The following is a 17,875-nucleotide window of genomic DNA, read 5'->3' as shown; positions in this document are numbered from 1 at the left end:
TTTTGAGTTTCAACTCCATCAATGATCTTATTTTCATGTTCTTCTCCTAATATTGACGTTTCTCTTTCCAGATTTTCTCTGCAAATGCGGCCAGGTGGTCTCGTGAAGATCTACGACTCAGCACTAATGTCGTCATCTCAATACAAGTGTTTGCTAACGAGTGAGAGGACGACAGCTGATGAACTGCTAGCGATACTGCTACACTGTTACGACTCTAATGAGGGCGTTGAGAGGTTCTCTTTGTATGAGGTAGGTTGATTTTGTTTGATAATTATTTAAGAACTACTTTTAAATCAGAATTTGAGGATTTGTCTATTAAGTTATTAACATTGAGGTTCCATGTATTTTGCCTAAAGCTATCGATAAATTGTAGAAAAAAGACATTTCTTTGTAATCTCATTTTTCTGTCCTTACGTCTGTCTTTGACTCTATTTAAAATTCCACAATTTCATTCCAGGTCTGCCCCTCCCAAGAGTACGAGCGCAAGTTGCACCCGGACGACCTCCCCCTCCTCGTCCAGCGCGCGTGGCCGTCGGACAGCGACTGCCACTTCCGCGTGCGCCGCAACCCGCGCGCGCCCCCCCTCCCCCCGCGCACACTGCCCCTCGCCCCCCTCACCCCCCTCCCCCCGCACACGCCCCACACCCCGCTCCCCTCCCCCGACGACACCCAAGACGACGAAGCTTCCAGAGCGCTGTCCGCTCTCTCCCTAGAGTCAGACGACAACAGACGATACAGCCCAGTATACAAATTCCCCAGTATAAGCTACTGTAGAGAAACAAAAAACGACTACTTGTACATCTGACTAGCGATGAAACTAGTCCGATTTAATTTTGGAAAGAAAGCGCTGAAATATAAGCGCCGAGTGTAAAAATGTAAAGTGTAAATATTGGACCGTTTTGTACCAAAGATCGAGAGGATTGTAAATATTTAGGCTAAGGTGTGGACGGATAGAACTAGTATTATAACATTCATATGAATCACCCAGGTGTAATTGTGAAGCTATGAGCTATATGTACCTAAATAATTTCAAGAGAACTTCTGTATAACTATAAGTATGTAAAAAATTGTCCATTAATGCAATTAGAATTTGTGTTCTAAGCTTATTTAATATAATAGGTGACATGTTCACAAGTTCTTTAGGGACTAGGATAAGTATTACTACCAATGTATTTACTGTTATATTTAAAGTTGGCGTCGTGATGAACTCTCGCAGCAAGTGATGAAACTTGGATATTTTAAAAGAGCAATATATTGTAAGCGGAAGTTATTATGAACACAAATCTCGAAACGTATTAGGAACAGAGATATTTGGTTTTGTATTATTCATTTACCTAGAATCTAGATGATTTATTATAAGATTTTTCTGACAAGTTTCATTACTGGCCGCGAAATGTCATCACGACGCCACTAGCCCATACAAAAGTACCCAAATCCCTTTAAAAAGCGACTTTACCTTCATCGGAAAATAAATAAGAATTGACATTGTATTCGAAATATTGTAAATCATCTTAAAATGTGTTTTCTGTTAACCTTCCGTACACGAATTTTCTCTTCTGTTTATTTAAAATGAATAAATGATTATACATAGTTTTCTAGTCTTACGTCATCAACGTAAAACGATATATTCCTGTATGTAATAAACTCTTGTATACCAAGCACTGGGTGTAAAATTGTAAATAAAATTAATATAACGTTAGCTAGTAGACACCAAAGAGGCAAGATTAGATATTTATCTGTTATGTATTGTGATGTTTAATTTATTTATGTGGGGCGATGCCCGAATGGATTATGTCAATTATAATGCCTGTAATAAATTAAATGATTACGTTTTCTTATATGCTCGTTTCATTTTTCATCCCTTTTACTTCAATTTTAGTCAGAAAAATTTACTATGATGGTGAACAACAAGGTGATAAATTTGGTCACGCCAAATGCATGCTAAATGCCTGAAAAAAAATTGTTATTTCGACGCAGTCAAAGTAAACTATAAAGTATAAATATATCTCTTTTTACCCGACTATGTCGAAGCAATAGGAGAGGAATGATTTTGACCTCTATGTATGTGAGTACTGAGTATGGATGTTCATCTGTTCACTCATAACTTCTTAACTTGTAATAATAATTAGAGAATTAAGGTATCGTTAGAAGACTTTTCATTGACCGCTGGTTTTAAGTAACGTTACATTAAATTGACTACAGCGCCCTCTAAGGGATTTAGAGTAAAGAATAAAAAAGATATATGTGGGGTATCAAATGTCAGAGCACATTTCAAATAATTATGTAAAGTGTAAACATCTAACATACGGCCCCAGGTATTAAGGCAAAAGGTATTATGATTTACTAGAATTCCGCCCGCAGCTTAGCCCGCGTTTTCAAAGAAAAACCCGCAAAGTTCCCGTTACTGTGGGATTTCCAGTATAAAGTAGCCTATCTTATTCTGGGTCTTTAGCTACCTATATACCAAATTTCATTTTAATCGTTTCAGCAGTATTTGCGTGAAAGAGTAGTTCAAACAACCATCCATCCATTCTCATAAACGTTCGGATTTATAATATTAGCAGAATGGTATTATGATGAAAAATTAATTTATCATGACAAAAAAGGGCAAAATTCAGCTTGTTCAATAAAATTATTCACGTGTATTTTAAAAATTACAATAAAGCGTTTAATAGTCCTTCAACAGTTAACTATTATTTTGTTATCGGATCACGTGTTTAGCCGTTTTCACGGTTATAAAACTAATTGGTAAAGGTTTCAATAAAAATACCAGAATCGATATAAAGTATTTTATTTACAAATGATTGCAACAATGAAGTACAGACGATGCATTATAATTATTACAAGAGTATGTATGTCCAAAAATGGGTATTAGATAATATCTAACGGCACTAGAATTATCATTCAGTATTATACATAACATGATCCGTACCGTCAGTGCAAGGGTTGTCATAGACATACATTCAAATACTTATAGACACGGCCTTTGTACAAATAATTGCAGAAAAAATCACCAAGCGATTAAATAGCCAGCAAATAATTGAAGACTGCTTTCCGTAGACGTCCGCTCACGGCCGCTGTCTATATCGATTTGAACGCATAGCGCCGTGCGTAGAAAAGTACCCACATTTTTTACTACAATACTACGGTAATATGAAAAATATTTAACTTCGTTGATAGCTTGGTGAGTAAGATGCTATGATGAATTGCAAAAACATGCAAATTAAGTATTGTAAAGTATTTTTTTAATTTGTGTGTGACTAGCGCCTCTAACTAGCTTTGCAAGTTGATTAATTAGTAAGATAGATACTTTTTTACGAACGGCAATAATGTCTATGACGTCATTGATCCCTACATCTCTCCTCACGAACACACACAATCACTTACACAAAACAAGAAAGCCGAGACTCGCTCCTGCCTTAATCAAGCTTTGAAATATAACAGATATATCAATTATAATTGTGAATTTTATGACATTTTTCATTTAATAAACGACAGTACTTCAATCTGTTCTTTCGTTGGTAAATCGTGGACAAATCTTAGGTAAAATTTAAAACAATTCGCTTAATGTTTTTACAGAAACTTAACATAAAACGTGGAACAAGGGAATCATAATTAAAAATAGGAATTCTTAAAATCTACACAATATATTATTTATTAACATACAACATATAATTTTCATAACTTATGCAGAAATTTCGTGACTCAATGTACCGCTTCAAAATATAATATTGAATATTCAATAACAATTTTTTTAAATAAGTCTCTCGTCTATGGAAATAAGCAAAATCTTGCGGTCTGCGAAAATCTATGCTAATTTAAATATTTTTGATTTATATGATAAAAGCTTTACAAAAAATTGCAAGATCTCGGGGACTTACACATCTAACTACTATAATAAGGCTTTTTAACATTACAAGGTTTTCAAGTGGTACACTGTCGTCGATCAAACGATGCTCGATATCAAATTTATTACATTTTAATTCAGCAAAACCAGGCTTTCAAACTAAACTGCCCGCAGTCGCAGTGAGTAAAAACAACGAAATAAACAAAAATGCCGAATCGATTCGATAACTCGAAGGCAAAAATCACTCACACCGTCTTCGAAGCGTGGCACTAAAGCTCAGTAATCGAAACAGCGTCTTTATGCGCGACAATGAATACTAAAAATATACCGAAATTACACAAAATCGCAAACCGACCGGCCGCAAGCGGCGCCGAGCGACCCGCAACCGGCCCCGGACCTATCTATATTTACAATTCAATACTTAATGAGTAATATCATCGACGAAAGTGCATTAGAGTATCGACGTAAAATTGATCGGATAGCTCGGTGAACGGCGAATGTCGGTGCTTTCGAGGCGGGTACTGGGGGGTGAGAGCGGGGCGCTGTCGGGGCGCGGGGCGCGGGGAGGGCGCGGGGCGGCGGTAGGGCGCGGGGCGCGGGGCGCGGCGGGCGCTAGAGCGCGTTGAGGGCGCGGCGCGAGGGCGCGAACTCGTCGCCGGGCTCGCGGTCCCGCGCGCGCGCCCCGCGCTCCTCCCGCGGGAACTCGCGGGGGAACTCCCGCGCGTACTCGCGCGTGTAGTCGTGCCCGTACGCCTCGTCCCCGCGGTACTCGCCCGCGTACCCCTCGTGGTAGTCCCGCGGGTACTCGCGCGGGTACCGGTGGTACTGCTCGCGCGCGTAGTACTCCTCCTCCAGCCGCTCGGGCCGCGCGCGGGACCTGCCGCCTGATGATGGTACGAGTTATTATGTGCTCTAATATGGTGGGGGGGTTAGTGGAACAAACCAATTGTCTGTTTTATGTTGCCCGTCTCGGTCAGGGTTAAAGTGCGAGATGGAAAAGGTAGATTATTATGAACATTTTACATTTATCATATCTATGTAACGATTGGCCAATTCTACCCGTTCCATCTCGCATCGGACGTCGACCGGCAGAGGATAAGACACACGTTAGACACACGGCACACGAGGGCTGGGAGAGGGCCGGCGCTCACACTGGCACGCACTTACGGGCCCTGTTAGGTAACGAGGGGCGCCCTGAGCTCCCCCACATTGCGCACTTTGCCCGGGCTGGGCAGCACGGCGGCCGCGGGCGCGGGGGGCGGCGCCGCTGCAAACCACACACCTGATGAAGCCCTTAAGGCTTATACATGCGCTAATAACCTTGACCATACTTGACGGATCTCAAACCTCTCCCGCTGCACCTTCTTTTTTCCTCGCATTTTGTATTTAAAAAGAAACCAATCAGTGAAACAAAAAATCCTCGTCAGGGACTGTTGTGTAACTGATAATTTATTAAACATAAAATTTTCAGAGCTCTAAGTCAGCAGGTTACGAAGTTTATAGAGTATTTGCGAAAAAATCGATGACCACGGCACATTTTTTTTCTAGAAATCTATTAACTTTGGAAAAAAATCCTCGCGAGCAATTAAAGATCAAAGACCATCCTATTTTATATATTTTTTTCGGTATTGTGCTTTATGTTGTACCAGACTTTATAGAGGTTGAACATAGTCGAAATTGCCGGGTAGCGCCTTAAGCGTTTCTGAGTAGCATAGCATTGGTCTGCCATCTTTGAACGTAGGTTTGAGTTGAAATGTTACGAGAAATAAATAATAAGTAAACGGCCAGTCCAAAGATGATTCAGAGACAATATTTAATATAAAAAAAGCTTGAAATAGAATAGACATCGATAAATTTAAAGACGACAGTGCAAAGTGACCCCTGATAGTAACGGATCTGTGAGGAACTATTTGAGTTAGTAGAAGCGACACCATGATTAGTGGGACAAGCAAAAAAACTTGGGAACCAAAATGATTCAACCTGGATGGGGCTTCGTCGGTCTGCTAAATGACAACAGGATTATATGATCTTCTGCGATGCTAATGTGCTTGTCCTGCCGCGTTTACTGAAATGAACAGGAACTAATGAAGTGGACGATTCTATAATACATTTGTAATGATACACGGTGAACACTATAGCTCTAAAAGCGTACCAATACATATAAATGATGTTCGAATAAGCGACAACATACAGACTACAACATTTATGTGAATGGCGTAATGCTGAAGTGTAAATGAAACATTTGAATCAGGAGATTATGAACTAAGTAGTGAAGTGCAATACAACGTCGGACATACAATATTAAGAAACGAAGGAGGTCAGCTATCATTAATATTTTAAGCCGTCAGCCGTCAGCTATCATTAAGATTTATCATTAATATTTTAAGCCGTTGTCTGCCGTGAAAGCTTGTTTTCTTGTGAATCTTTGTGACTAAAACTTATGTATAAAAAGTTAATTGAATTTCAGGATAAAATTATTACAAAACTTATCAGTAATCACAAATTGGTGTATAATTATACCCCATAGATAAGTTTTATCATAATCTTCAAATTAGACATCAGTTTCAGGAAACTGAACGTTTTCTTCCATAAAAGTTTCCTTACAATTTTAAAGGACTTAGGGAAAGCGTATTTATAAATAACTTTTTATCCCGATTGTTCGTGAAACTGACATCTGCATGTTAGTTACCTCGCTCCCTCTCATAATTGTAGGAGTCGGACCTCTCCCGGTGTCCTCCCGAGTGAGCAGGGGGTTCAATAGAGATAATGAATTTGTTAGTTACAGATATCAAGAAATATTTACATACATAGATGATATTATGGTGATGAAATTTGTATTATAGAAAGTGGCGAACAGGGAATTGGTAATTTAGGTGACGAATGTCTAGATGAAAATGAAGTCTACTTCTAAGTTTTAGGGTTGGAAAGTCTACAAGGAAAAAATGATAACGTATAGACATTTATTATACCATTCTGAATTTGACAAACAGTCATGACAATAAGTTTGAATTGAATATAAGGATTTTTTAATTGTTTTAGACAATAATATGTTCGAGTTTGTAAATAAAATTTTAATGATAATTATCATGACTGTCAGGGAAGAGATTTTTAGGATCGTAAGTAAAAGTAAAAATGTATAAATGAATGAAGATTCTATCATTAAAACGAATTGTGTAAACAGTAAGTTTCTTTTATCAGTTCCATTCGAACTGAACTCCCAAAACCCAGATTTGATAAAAAATATTATTAAAAATTATAACCCCCATTTTTTATTGGCAATGATCTTGCCCCTAAACTTGAAGGTCCTATAGAAGCATAGATACCAGTAGGGCTATTACAGCAACAATTAGTACTGCTACGATACAACATTTATACTATATATGCGGGTACCTGAGTACACTTGTGACAGCCTTTGACCTCGGCCGGTGTAACCTAACCAAACCAGTATATTATGTGTTTGTTATAAAACGTCATGTTAAAAATAAAAATCTACTTTTAAATTTAAAATGATATTGTCTGGGATTTTTTAAATTAAAATACGTTATTTGTCAGTTATAGACTATTCTAAAATATTCTAGATGTGTATGTGATAGACCAATTTTGAACCTGTGACTTCGTAGGGATGTACTATACATTGTTGCATAAGAAATTACGGATTGTGAAAATTATTGTAAGATTTTATTCTTCTTCTTCATAATTGAATTTTGGTATTACGAATTACGGTCAGATTTTTTTTACACTAATTCACTTGGATATTCATCTGCTTTCTTTCACTTCAAAAAGTTTGAAAAAGTCCCTTTTTCACCTATTGTAAATGTGTAATGAGTATGAGATTGGCAAGAGTATTATGTTTCAAAAATTATCACATTAATGAAACTTATATGGCTTAGTTCAAATTGTGTATTACCGGAAATTAATAATTTAGTGTATTACACTGTAAAAAGACTATCATTTGAAAATTATCTACTATCATAATTATTAAAATTTTCACATAATACAATCCTCATCATTATCCCTTTCACTAATATAATCATCACCATTAATACTACTAACCCCACCACAGTCATCGATATCATTACCATGACCATCTTCACCACATCTACACAACACTCTCCCCAAACACACACTGCCCACTTCCCCACTCCCCACACATATCATAACCATGACCATCTTCACCACATCTACACTACACTCTCCCCATACACATACTCCCCACTCCCCACACATCCCCACTCCCCACACATCCCGATCCCCACTCATCCCCATCCCCCACACATCCCCACTCCCCACACATCCCCATCTCCACTCCCCACACATCACCATCCCCACTCATCCCCATCCCCACCCCACGCCCCACACATCCCCACTCCCCACACATATCATAACCATGACCATCTTCACCACATCTACACTACACTCTCCCCATACACATACTCCCCACTCTCCACACATCCCCACTCCCCACACATCCCGATCCCCACACCCCAAACATCCCCATCCCCACACATCCCCATCCCCACTCATCCCCATCCCCACACATCCCCACACCCCACACATCCCCATCACCACTCCCCACACATCCCCATCCCCACTCATCCCCATCACCACTCATCCCCAACCCCACCCCACGCCCCACACATCCCCATCCCCACTCCCCACACATCCCCATCCCCACTCCCACTCCCCCCGTGTACTCACCAGGCTGCGCGTGCGCGGCGGGGTGGTGCGCGTGCGCGGGGTGTGCGGGGTGCGCGGGGTGCAGCGCGGGCGCGCGCGCCGCCGCCGCCGGCGGGTGCGTCGCGCGCCAGTACTTCTGTAACGATATACAAGTGTTCAATGTGTTACACATAACATAGTTGTACTTAGTTTTGTTTTTTTTTTATGTCAGAGCAAGCAAAGGAGCAGGTGGGCCACCTGATGTTAAGTGGTCACCACCGCCCATAAACACTTGTAACTTATTGTGACGGCATTGATGAGAAATCGAAATGGTAGGTCCAAAAGTAGAAACAAGAAAAATAGAGCATGTGTGTCGAGCACACATGTCAGAAGAGTAAATTGTTGATTCAAAAATATCAAAATCGTTGCCACTACTACGTGACGGTAATGCCATGAAGCGACCTTGAAATTTTATCCTCAACGCGCCTAAAGAAGTTTCACTTCAAAAAAGCTATGCAATTTTTTGTGCTGCCAATATTTCTCACATTTTTATGTGCTGATACAACAAAATCTTAAAATAACTAAAACAAACTCAACAGCTGACATAAGCGGACGATGACGTTGTTTTTAATTGCACGAACAACATTTAACTCACTAAACATCTACTTTATTCACAAAAATTAACTTAAATTAAAAAAAGGATAGAACTGCAATCATCATTCAAAGAAAATACGCTCTATATTTTAAGCGACTTTTTAACGTCCTATACATTCTCTTCTAAAACAAAAAAATAATAATTAACAAAATATTAACAGCAAATTTAACATAATATTATCATATCAAACAAAACACAAACCTCCAAATACTCCGCGATCTTCTCACACGCGTCCTCCAACTGGTTATCATCCAGCGTCAGGTCGAACATCTCCGGCGGGCACTGCGCGAGCTTCTCCGCGGCCACCATTTGTACCGACAGGTTCTTGCTCTGCCCCTTGCCGCGGGACTTTATTAGTCGCTGGAGCACCTGGAAAATAGGATCAGGTATTGAAACGTAAGATAATGTTTTTATGGTCAGATAATATGGAAAAATAGAAAAAAATAATTGAGGTATTTAATTTTTATTATGTATGTATGTTTTTATGGAGGTTTGTGCTTTAAGTTTGGACATTGGGACTTGGTTTGGAAATTGTTGGACAGGGAGCGAACAAAGAAGTGACCACATCTAACAAGAATAGAGCACCATCACCATAACCACGACCACTCTGTCAAGAGTGTACGACTAAGAAGAAGATGTCTTAAAGCAGTATTTTTTCCAATGTGGGAAACGTGATGGCACTATTTCCGACATGGGAAAGTGATAGTGCTGTACTTTTCCACACTGGAAATACTGCTTTAAGACAATATGGTACCAAAGCAGATATTGGATACAAAGGAGAAAAGTTGGAAAAGAATCACGAAAGGTAACCGTTATTTCAATTCAAATAAATACATAAGCCATAATGTAACATTATTCCAATAAATTTTAAAAGCGCTTTTGAATCGTCAAAATACAGAAGGAAATTATTTATCACTGGTTCGTAAAGCAACCAGGATTACCAGGTAATAATAAATATTTAATACTAGCGATCCGCCCCGGCTGCGCCCGTGGTACCTACATGTTTTATAGCCTATGTTGCTTAGTGAAGATGCAGCTTTCTAATCCATACTAATATTATAAATGCGAAAGTAACTCTGTCTGTCTGTCTGTTACTCAATCACGCCTTAACTACTGAACCAATTTGCATGAAATTTGGTATAGAAATATTTTGATACCCGAGAAAGGACATAGGCCACTTTTTATTGCGAAATATGTACAATAATATTATGTAGTAGTTAATAATATCAAATCTTTTTTATTTCTTACTTTTCCGTTTTTGAAGTCGGTTGTTTTTAACGCAGTTATTTTTATTTAATACTTTTTAGTGTATTTTTCAACACGAATCAAACGAGCCCAAACGAGTCAATAAATTATATATCAGCTTCATGTCATGATAATATTTCATCGCTATCAAATTTACATAGTACGTACACAAAATTTCAGCTCAATCGGTTACCGGGAAGTGAATCAAAGTGACTTGCTACATATCAACTTAGTCATCGAGTACAGACAAAAATGCTCATAAAATAAAAACTACTGGGCCTATCCGAAAAAAAAAATTTATGGGACCAATTCGACACCATCCCGCATCGAACAAAAAAAGAATCACGTAAATCGGTTCAGAAACCTCGGAGTAATCGGTGTTTAATAGCTTAATTTTCATTAAAAGCTCTAATCGCACGGAAAGCTAAATTTTCACAAAAAAGCTTTAATCGCACGGAGAGCTTAATTTTCACAAAAAAACTCTCATCGCACGGAGAGCTTAATTTTCACAAAAAGCTTTAATCGCACGGAAAGCTTAATTTTCACAAAAAGCTCTAATCGCACGGAGAGCTTAATTTTCACAAAAAGCTCTTATCGCATGGAGAGCTTAATTTTCACAATAAGCTCATATCGCACGGAAAGCTTAATTTTCACAAGAAGCTCTAATCGCACGGAGAGCTTAATTTTCACAAAGAGCTCTAATCCCATGGAGAGCTTAATTTTCACAAAAAGCTCTATTCGCACGGAAAGCTTAATATTCACAAAAAAATTCTAATCGCACGGAGCTTTATTTTCACAAAAAACTCTCATCGCACGGAGAGCTTAATTTTTCTCATTAAGCTCTAATCGCACGGAAAGCTTAATTTTCACAAAAAGCTCTAATCGCACGGAGAGCTTAATTTTCACAAAAAGCTCTAATCGCATGGAGAGCTTAATTTTCACAAAAAGCTCTAATCGCACGGAGAGCTTAATTTTCACAAAAAACTCATCGCACGGAGAGCTTAATTCTCACAAAAAACTAATCGTACGGAGAGCTTAATTTTCATAAAAAGCTCTAATCGCACGGAGAGCTTAATTTTCACAAAAAGCTCTAATCGCACGGAGAGCTTAATTTTCACAAAAAGCTCTAATAGCACGGAGAGCTTAATTTTCACAAAAAGCTCTAATCGCATGGAGAGCTTAATTTTCGCAAAAAGCTCTAATCGCACGGAGAGCTTAATTTTCACAAAAAGCTCTATTCGCACGGAAAGCTAAATTTTCACAAAAAGCTCTAATCGCACGGAGATTTTAATTTTCCCAAAGTTTTAATCGCACGGAGAGCTTAATTTTCACAAAAAGCTCTAATCGCATGGAGAGCTTAATTTTCACAAAAAGCTCTTATCGCACGGAGGCTTAATTTTCAAAAAAAGCTATAGTCGCACGGAGAGCTTAATTTTCACAAAAAGCTCTTATCGCACGGAGGCTTAATTTTCAAAAAAGCTATAGTCGCACGGAGAGCTTAATTTTCATTAAAAGCTCTAATCGAACGGAAAGTTTAATTTTCACAAAAAGCTGTAATCGCACGGAGAGCTTAATTTTCACAAAAATCTCTAATCGCACGCAGAGCTTAATTTTCATTAAAGGCTCGTATCGCACGGAGAGCTTAATTTTCACAAGAAGCTCTAATCACACGGAGAGCTTAATTTTCATAAAAAGCTCTAATCGCACGGAAAGCTTAATATTTACTAATAAAAATAACTGCGTTAAAAACAACCGACTACAAAAACGGAAAAGTAAGAAATAAAAAAGATTTGACATTATTATTTACTACATAATATTATTTATATGTGCTATTTATTAAAAAGGTTTGATGTCGGTGCACGGGCTTAATACTAAGTGCTTAATGTTCGGCACCAACTTCAAACCTATTTAATAAATAGCACATCCATACTAATTCAATTCAAATTCAAATTCGTTTATTCAGTCTTAACTTAACCTAACCTTAGAGCTAAATACATTTGTGGTAACTGTATAATGATAGGTATATATCAATCAACGGTTCGAGACTGGCATCTTTGCTAGATTACCGAGTAGGTAACCTGTATTAAAGATATCAGTTCCTTCCCCATATAATTTATATAATATAAGAAAAAACATCTTAAGGTGGTCATCACAACTTAGTCAACGAAATTGATTTTTAAGTTCGGATATAAAGAATATAAAAGTAAATTAACTAATTGATATCTTAACTTATGAACATGAAAAGAGTCGAGTGATTATGTGTGGGCATAAGTTAGTGTGTGTGCGTATGTGTATTGAGTATGTTTGTGTCTGCGTTTGTGTAAGTGAATGTGTGTGTATGTGTGTGTGTGTGTGTGTGTTTGAGTGGATGTAGATGTGTATGCATATAAAAGAATGTGAAATATGAATGTAAAACTTTCATTAAGTCATTGTACAAATTAAATTTTCAGTCTCCTGATAACTAAGATTTAGCAGCCAATTAGTAACTTGCGTTTTGCAAGTAGCGTAGGGGAGTTTATAAATAGGTAATATTTTATTAATTTTATTGTATAATGAAGGGGCTAGAAAACAATTAAATCTTTTGGAGTGTACGAAATTACATTTATCAACTTCGCAAATTCTATCCTTGCGCCTTTTAATAATATTTTGAAATGGAGTCACAGAATGTTGAGAAAGAACAGTATGTAATATAAAAAGTTGCCTCACAGTCAGTACTTTAAGGCTCTTGTACAGGTCAGCTGTCGGAAATCTGTATTTTTTAAAAGTACCAACTTTTAAAATAGCTCTCTGAGCTCTTTCAAGCTTCAGGAGTTGAGTCTTAGGCGCACCACCCCAAGATGATATACAGTAACATAAAACCGATTGGCATAACGAATAGTAGACCTGTCTCAAAATTTGACCATCAGCAATATGGCGAAGAGTTTTAAAGATATAGATCAATTTTCTGACTCTGTTTTGAAGTTGTTCTATATGTAAAGAAAAGGAAAGATTGCAATCAAGAGTTATACCCAGATATTTAGTGCTTGATTTTCGAGTGAGCCTGGGGCAATTGCATTGCTGATTAAACGGATTGTTGCAAGTGTGAGCGTATAGACATAAAGTAAGGGGGGGTTGAGATGTTTGCCGAAGAGAAAAAGCCAAGTAATTAGTTTTATCGGTGTTCAAGGTCAAGAGATTTTTAGCTAGCCATGTTGACACTAAATTGAACCCACCCTGTGCTTTGCGAAAAACCTCTGGCCATGAGTCGCCTATAAAAGTTAGGGCTGTGTCATCGGCGAAGGCAGATATTTTACCATCCTGGAGATCCAATTGGCAAAGGTCATTTAAGTATACCAAAAACAGGGTCGGACCGATCACACTGCCTTGCGGGACTCCGAGTGATATTGGAAGTTCATCGCTTACGTTATTATTAATTTTAACACACTGTGTTCTATGACTTAAATAGTTTTCAAACATCGAAAGTGAATGGCCTCTAACGCCTATTTTTTCAAGCTTTTGTAAAAGCAGGGGAGTGGCAACTGTGTCGAACGCCTTGGCAAGGTCCAAAAAGATAGTGATGACTTTTTTTTTATGATCTAAATTCTTAATAATATAATTGGTAATGTCTAATACCGCTTTCGAAGTGGACATGTTACGTCTAAAGCCGTACTGATTTGGAGATAATAGATTTTTATGTTCTAGGAAATTGATCAACTGCTTATTTATTATTCGTTCCAATATTTTAGACATTACAGGCAAGACGGCTATTGGACGATAATTGGCGACACAGTTACCACTGCCGCTTTTGAAGATGGGGTGAATAATAGATTTTTTTAAATAAGTAGGGAATGAACCAGAGTTTATACAAAGATTAAAAATATGTGTTAGGATAGGTATTAATTGAACCTTATGCTTCTTGAGCAAACCCGTTGAAATTTTATCCCACCCCACTGCGCAGTCCGATCTTAAAGACGTCAAAATGGATTCCACCTCACTATGGTCTGTTGGAAGAATTACGAAAGATGTACTGGGAGATGAAGCGGAGCTATTGAAATGTGTTTCCGAGATAAAACTAGGTGATTTAATTTTACTAGCAAGATTCACACCAACGTTAACGAAGAATTCATTCACTTCATTTACTGAACGCTGTGGAGACGAAGACAATTGTAATAAATCGTTAGAAGTCGTTTTTTGTTGTACACAGTTCGTAACCCTCCTTATAATCTGCCAGATACGCCTGCTATCAGAACCAGCATCGCTAAGTTCTTTCTTTTCGAAATTTCTTTTAACTTTTTTTAATAATTTGTTACAGAAGTTCCTGTATCTTTTGTACGTCAATTTCAAAATATCATTTGTAGGATTAGATCTTACGTTTTTGTGTAGCAAATCGCGGTTTTTAATACACCTTAGGAGTCCAGGGGTCATCCATGGTTTGATTAATTGTTTACGCCTAGACACAGTTACAATGGACGAATTAATTTTAATAAAGCTCATAATCAAGTCTATAAAAATTTTTGTAGCCTGTTCAGCGTCGGTTAGTTGTGTAATGTGTTGAAAATTATAACTTTTTATATCTTGGTCGAGTTGTTCGTAATTAATTTTACAGAAAACATTACTATGTCTAGTCTTTGAGAATCTTCCAGTATGTTTAAGACACAATAATATACTGTTATGATCTGTAACGGTTGAATCAAGGGTTAGGGTTAGGGCTTCATAGTTAGATTTGAGCATCACGTGGTCTAAACAACTTGAGTCGCGCGTGGGCAGATTATGGGCAGGTAGTAAACCATGGTAGGCTAATAGGTTCAGATAATCAGAGGCTTGAGAGTCAAGTGGCGTGCAAGCAATATCTATATTTATATCACCAACAATTGCAATGGTTCTTGTTGTTGATAATGAATTCAGTGCAGAGTCTAAAGATGCCAAAAAATTCGTAGTATTTATAAAAGATGGGGAACGGTAAATACAAATGATTGCTGTATCGTTATCCAGTTTTATGAGCAAACATGAGCCATCCAGAAAGTCGATTTCGGTTACAGAATGATTTAGATTATCTTTAATATAAATGACAATGCCATCATTTTGATTTTTGTTATTTTGTGTGTGATACATAAAGTAATGGTCTATTTTGGGTAAAAGGATATTACTTTTGAGCCAACATTCGGTTAAAACTAAAACATCAAGGTCTATGTTTATCATTTGCAATAAAACTGTGAAACTATTAAAATTACAATTAATTGATCTAATGTTTTGAGTTATTATTTTAAGATATTTATCCGGGTATTTTATCATTTTTTTACAGTCAGTCGGGCTGCATCTTTGGCTTGTAGACACATAGAATCTATCTATGTTATCATGTAAATCAAAAATATTATCGAATTTTAATGTTATAGATTTGTGTCACATCAATGTTCAAAAATGATTGTACAGTTATTTTTTCACTATGGAGGTATATGCAAAATAAATATGCTGTGTTAGAAGATAACAAATTGCATGAATCAGTACTTTTAACAAAGACTTTGAAAGTAATACGTTGAACGGCGTAGTTATTGTGAATATGATAATTATGGTATTTGTGGTAGTATGATGTGTGTGAAATTGTTATATTGGAAAAATTCCATTTCATGTTCGTTAGTGTAAAATTATTAAGAAAAATCACAAAACTTAATAAAAATAAAGTATAAACTTGGCTCACAAAAGCCATTAAAACTAAAAGGTAGATGAGAAATGATAGCTTAAACATAATAATATTTGTGCAAATTACAAAAAACAATGTAAAAATATAAATCTGTTGTAGGTATTTATGTTTGAAAATGAAAAAAAAAATGAAAATATATTTATTTAAAAACCATATGTTTTTACACAGATACACTTTGATTGACGTTGCACACTTTACACATATTGGCTTAATCTAGGTTTATTAAAAATGGATTACCTATAGTACCCACACTAGGCAAGCCTGTATCGTGGGCACTGAGACGTTTTACCAAAAAAACAAAATTAGATGTCCTCGGTATGATCAACGCTTATATCTTACACGTACAAAGGCATTTTATCGCTTATAAGCTACAGGAAAATAAATACTGAAGATACTAAATAATACAATTAACATAATATTTTATAAAATAAATAAATATATTTATATATACATATATATATAGATAATGTTTATATAACAATAAATATAATAAAATATATGAAATAATATAGGTGCCGATTATACTCAAATTAAAATTAAAATAATGATGCAAGAAGATTTTCTGTTGATACGTAGTTCAGAGAATTAAGGTAATTAGTTACGATGATCTTTGCTTTTCTAGAAGTACAGTTTTTAATATTACAATTGGAGCTAATTTTATTATAAATAAATATACCAACAAATGGATTGAAACGCTTAGCAAAAGAAGTATTTACACGAACATTTGGTATTTTGTAAATACGCTTTCTCACATAATTCTTGTAATTGGGAGAGGTAATGACCCATTTGTGCGTCGATATAAATTTTTCAAGGATAAAAAGTTGGCGAACTGTAAGAACACTAGCGTCTTTATAAAGGTCAAAAGTAGGGTATCTAAAAGGTTTTTGTAACATAGTCTTAAGTACCGCTCGTTGAGCCCTCTCAATACGAATTAGGTTTGTCTTAACGGCGCCTCCCCACGAACCAATGCAGTAAGTAATTAGTGATTGGCATAACGCGAAATATATAGTTTTGAGCAATTTGAAATCGGCAGATCGGCGGAGTTGCTTCATAATGAAAATGATTTTACGCACGCGATCAGACAGAAGATTTATATGATTCTTAAAACTTAGATTTTGATCCACCAAAACACCTAAGTACTTGACAACTTCAACTCTTTCAATGTATTGAGGTGCACATTCGTCAGGAGATACATTTATTAATTCGATCAGTGATGGGGCGGACACAGAAGTCTTATGAAAGCAGACAAAATTCGTCTTGTCTAGATTCAGGGTCAATAAGTTACGTTCGAGCCAAGAGTTTACCTGTATCATTCCCTGCCTTGCAGCTAACACTGCCTCATCCCAGCTGCCACCGTGAAAAGTGATAGCAGTGTCATCCGCATAACAAAGAATATCAGCACCGCTAAGTGGGAGGTTGTGAATATCATCCATGTAAAGAATGAAGAGAGTGGGACCCAGGATACTGCCTTGGGGAACACCGTAATTAACTTCTTTCGTGGCACTAACACTCTCTCCAATCTTCACACATTGAAGTCTCCCTCTGAGATAACTTTCGAACCATAGCAGTGCATGTCCCCTGACACCTTTATTATCAAGTTTTCTAAGCAGCAGCGGGATAGAAACAGTGTCGAAGGCCTTAGCAAGGTCGAGAAAAACACTGAGACATGCGTTCTTTTTGTCCAAATGTGAAGATATTATAGATGTCAATAGGCTTACAGCATCTGACGTACTTTTTTGACATCTGAAACCGAACTGACGAGATGATAGAAGATTATTGGACTCTAGAAACTTGG

At 37.2% G+C, this 17,875-nt stretch overlaps 2 protein-coding genes across 8 annotated transcripts in view; one reads left to right on the top strand and one right to left on the bottom strand.

The window, feature by feature from the left end:
• rau (RA domain-containing protein rau) overlaps nt 1–1,526 on the top strand; it is a 73,554-nt gene extending 72,028 nt beyond the window's left edge. The window contains exons 4-5 of the mRNA XM_090110309.1: nt 72–249; nt 458–1,526. Of these exons, the coding sequence (XP_089966435.1) occupies nt 72–249; nt 458–805 (526 nt within the window). The 3' untranslated portion in view covers nt 806–1,526. The remainder of the gene's footprint in view (nt 1–71; nt 250–457) is intronic.
• Nucleotides 1,527–4,428: 2,902 nt separating this feature from the next.
• The window catches only part of Ca-beta (Calcium channel protein beta subunit), a 43,037-nt gene continuing 29,590 nt past the window's right edge, over nt 4,429–17,875 (bottom strand). For 3 of the 7 annotated variants that reach the window (XM_090110378.1, XM_090110384.1, XM_090110405.1), the window contains 3 exons: nt 9,360–9,527; nt 8,546–8,660; nt 4,430–4,731 (listed from right to left, as the gene is read on the bottom strand). In XM_090110378.1, coding sequence (XP_089966504.1) covers nt 4,460–4,731; nt 8,546–8,660; nt 9,360–9,527 — 555 coding nt within the window. In that variant the 3' untranslated portion in view covers nt 4,430–4,459. Of the gene's footprint in view, nt 4,732–5,827; nt 5,913–7,237; nt 7,280–8,545; nt 8,661–9,359; nt 9,528–17,875 lie in introns of all 7 variants that reach the window. The other 4 variants (XR_016457554.1, XR_016457555.1, XM_090110399.1 and 1 more) reach the window with 4 other exon arrangements.

This window comes from Colias eurytheme, chromosome 2 (genome assembly GCF_061535395.1).
Source record: "Colias eurytheme isolate Ceu_HAF_F1 chromosome 2, ilColEury1 Martin Lab GWU primary, whole genome shotgun sequence".
Lineage (NCBI taxonomy): Eukaryota > Metazoa > Arthropoda > Insecta > Lepidoptera > Pieridae > Colias > Colias eurytheme.
This window is presented reverse-complemented; position numbering and strand designations above follow the sequence as displayed.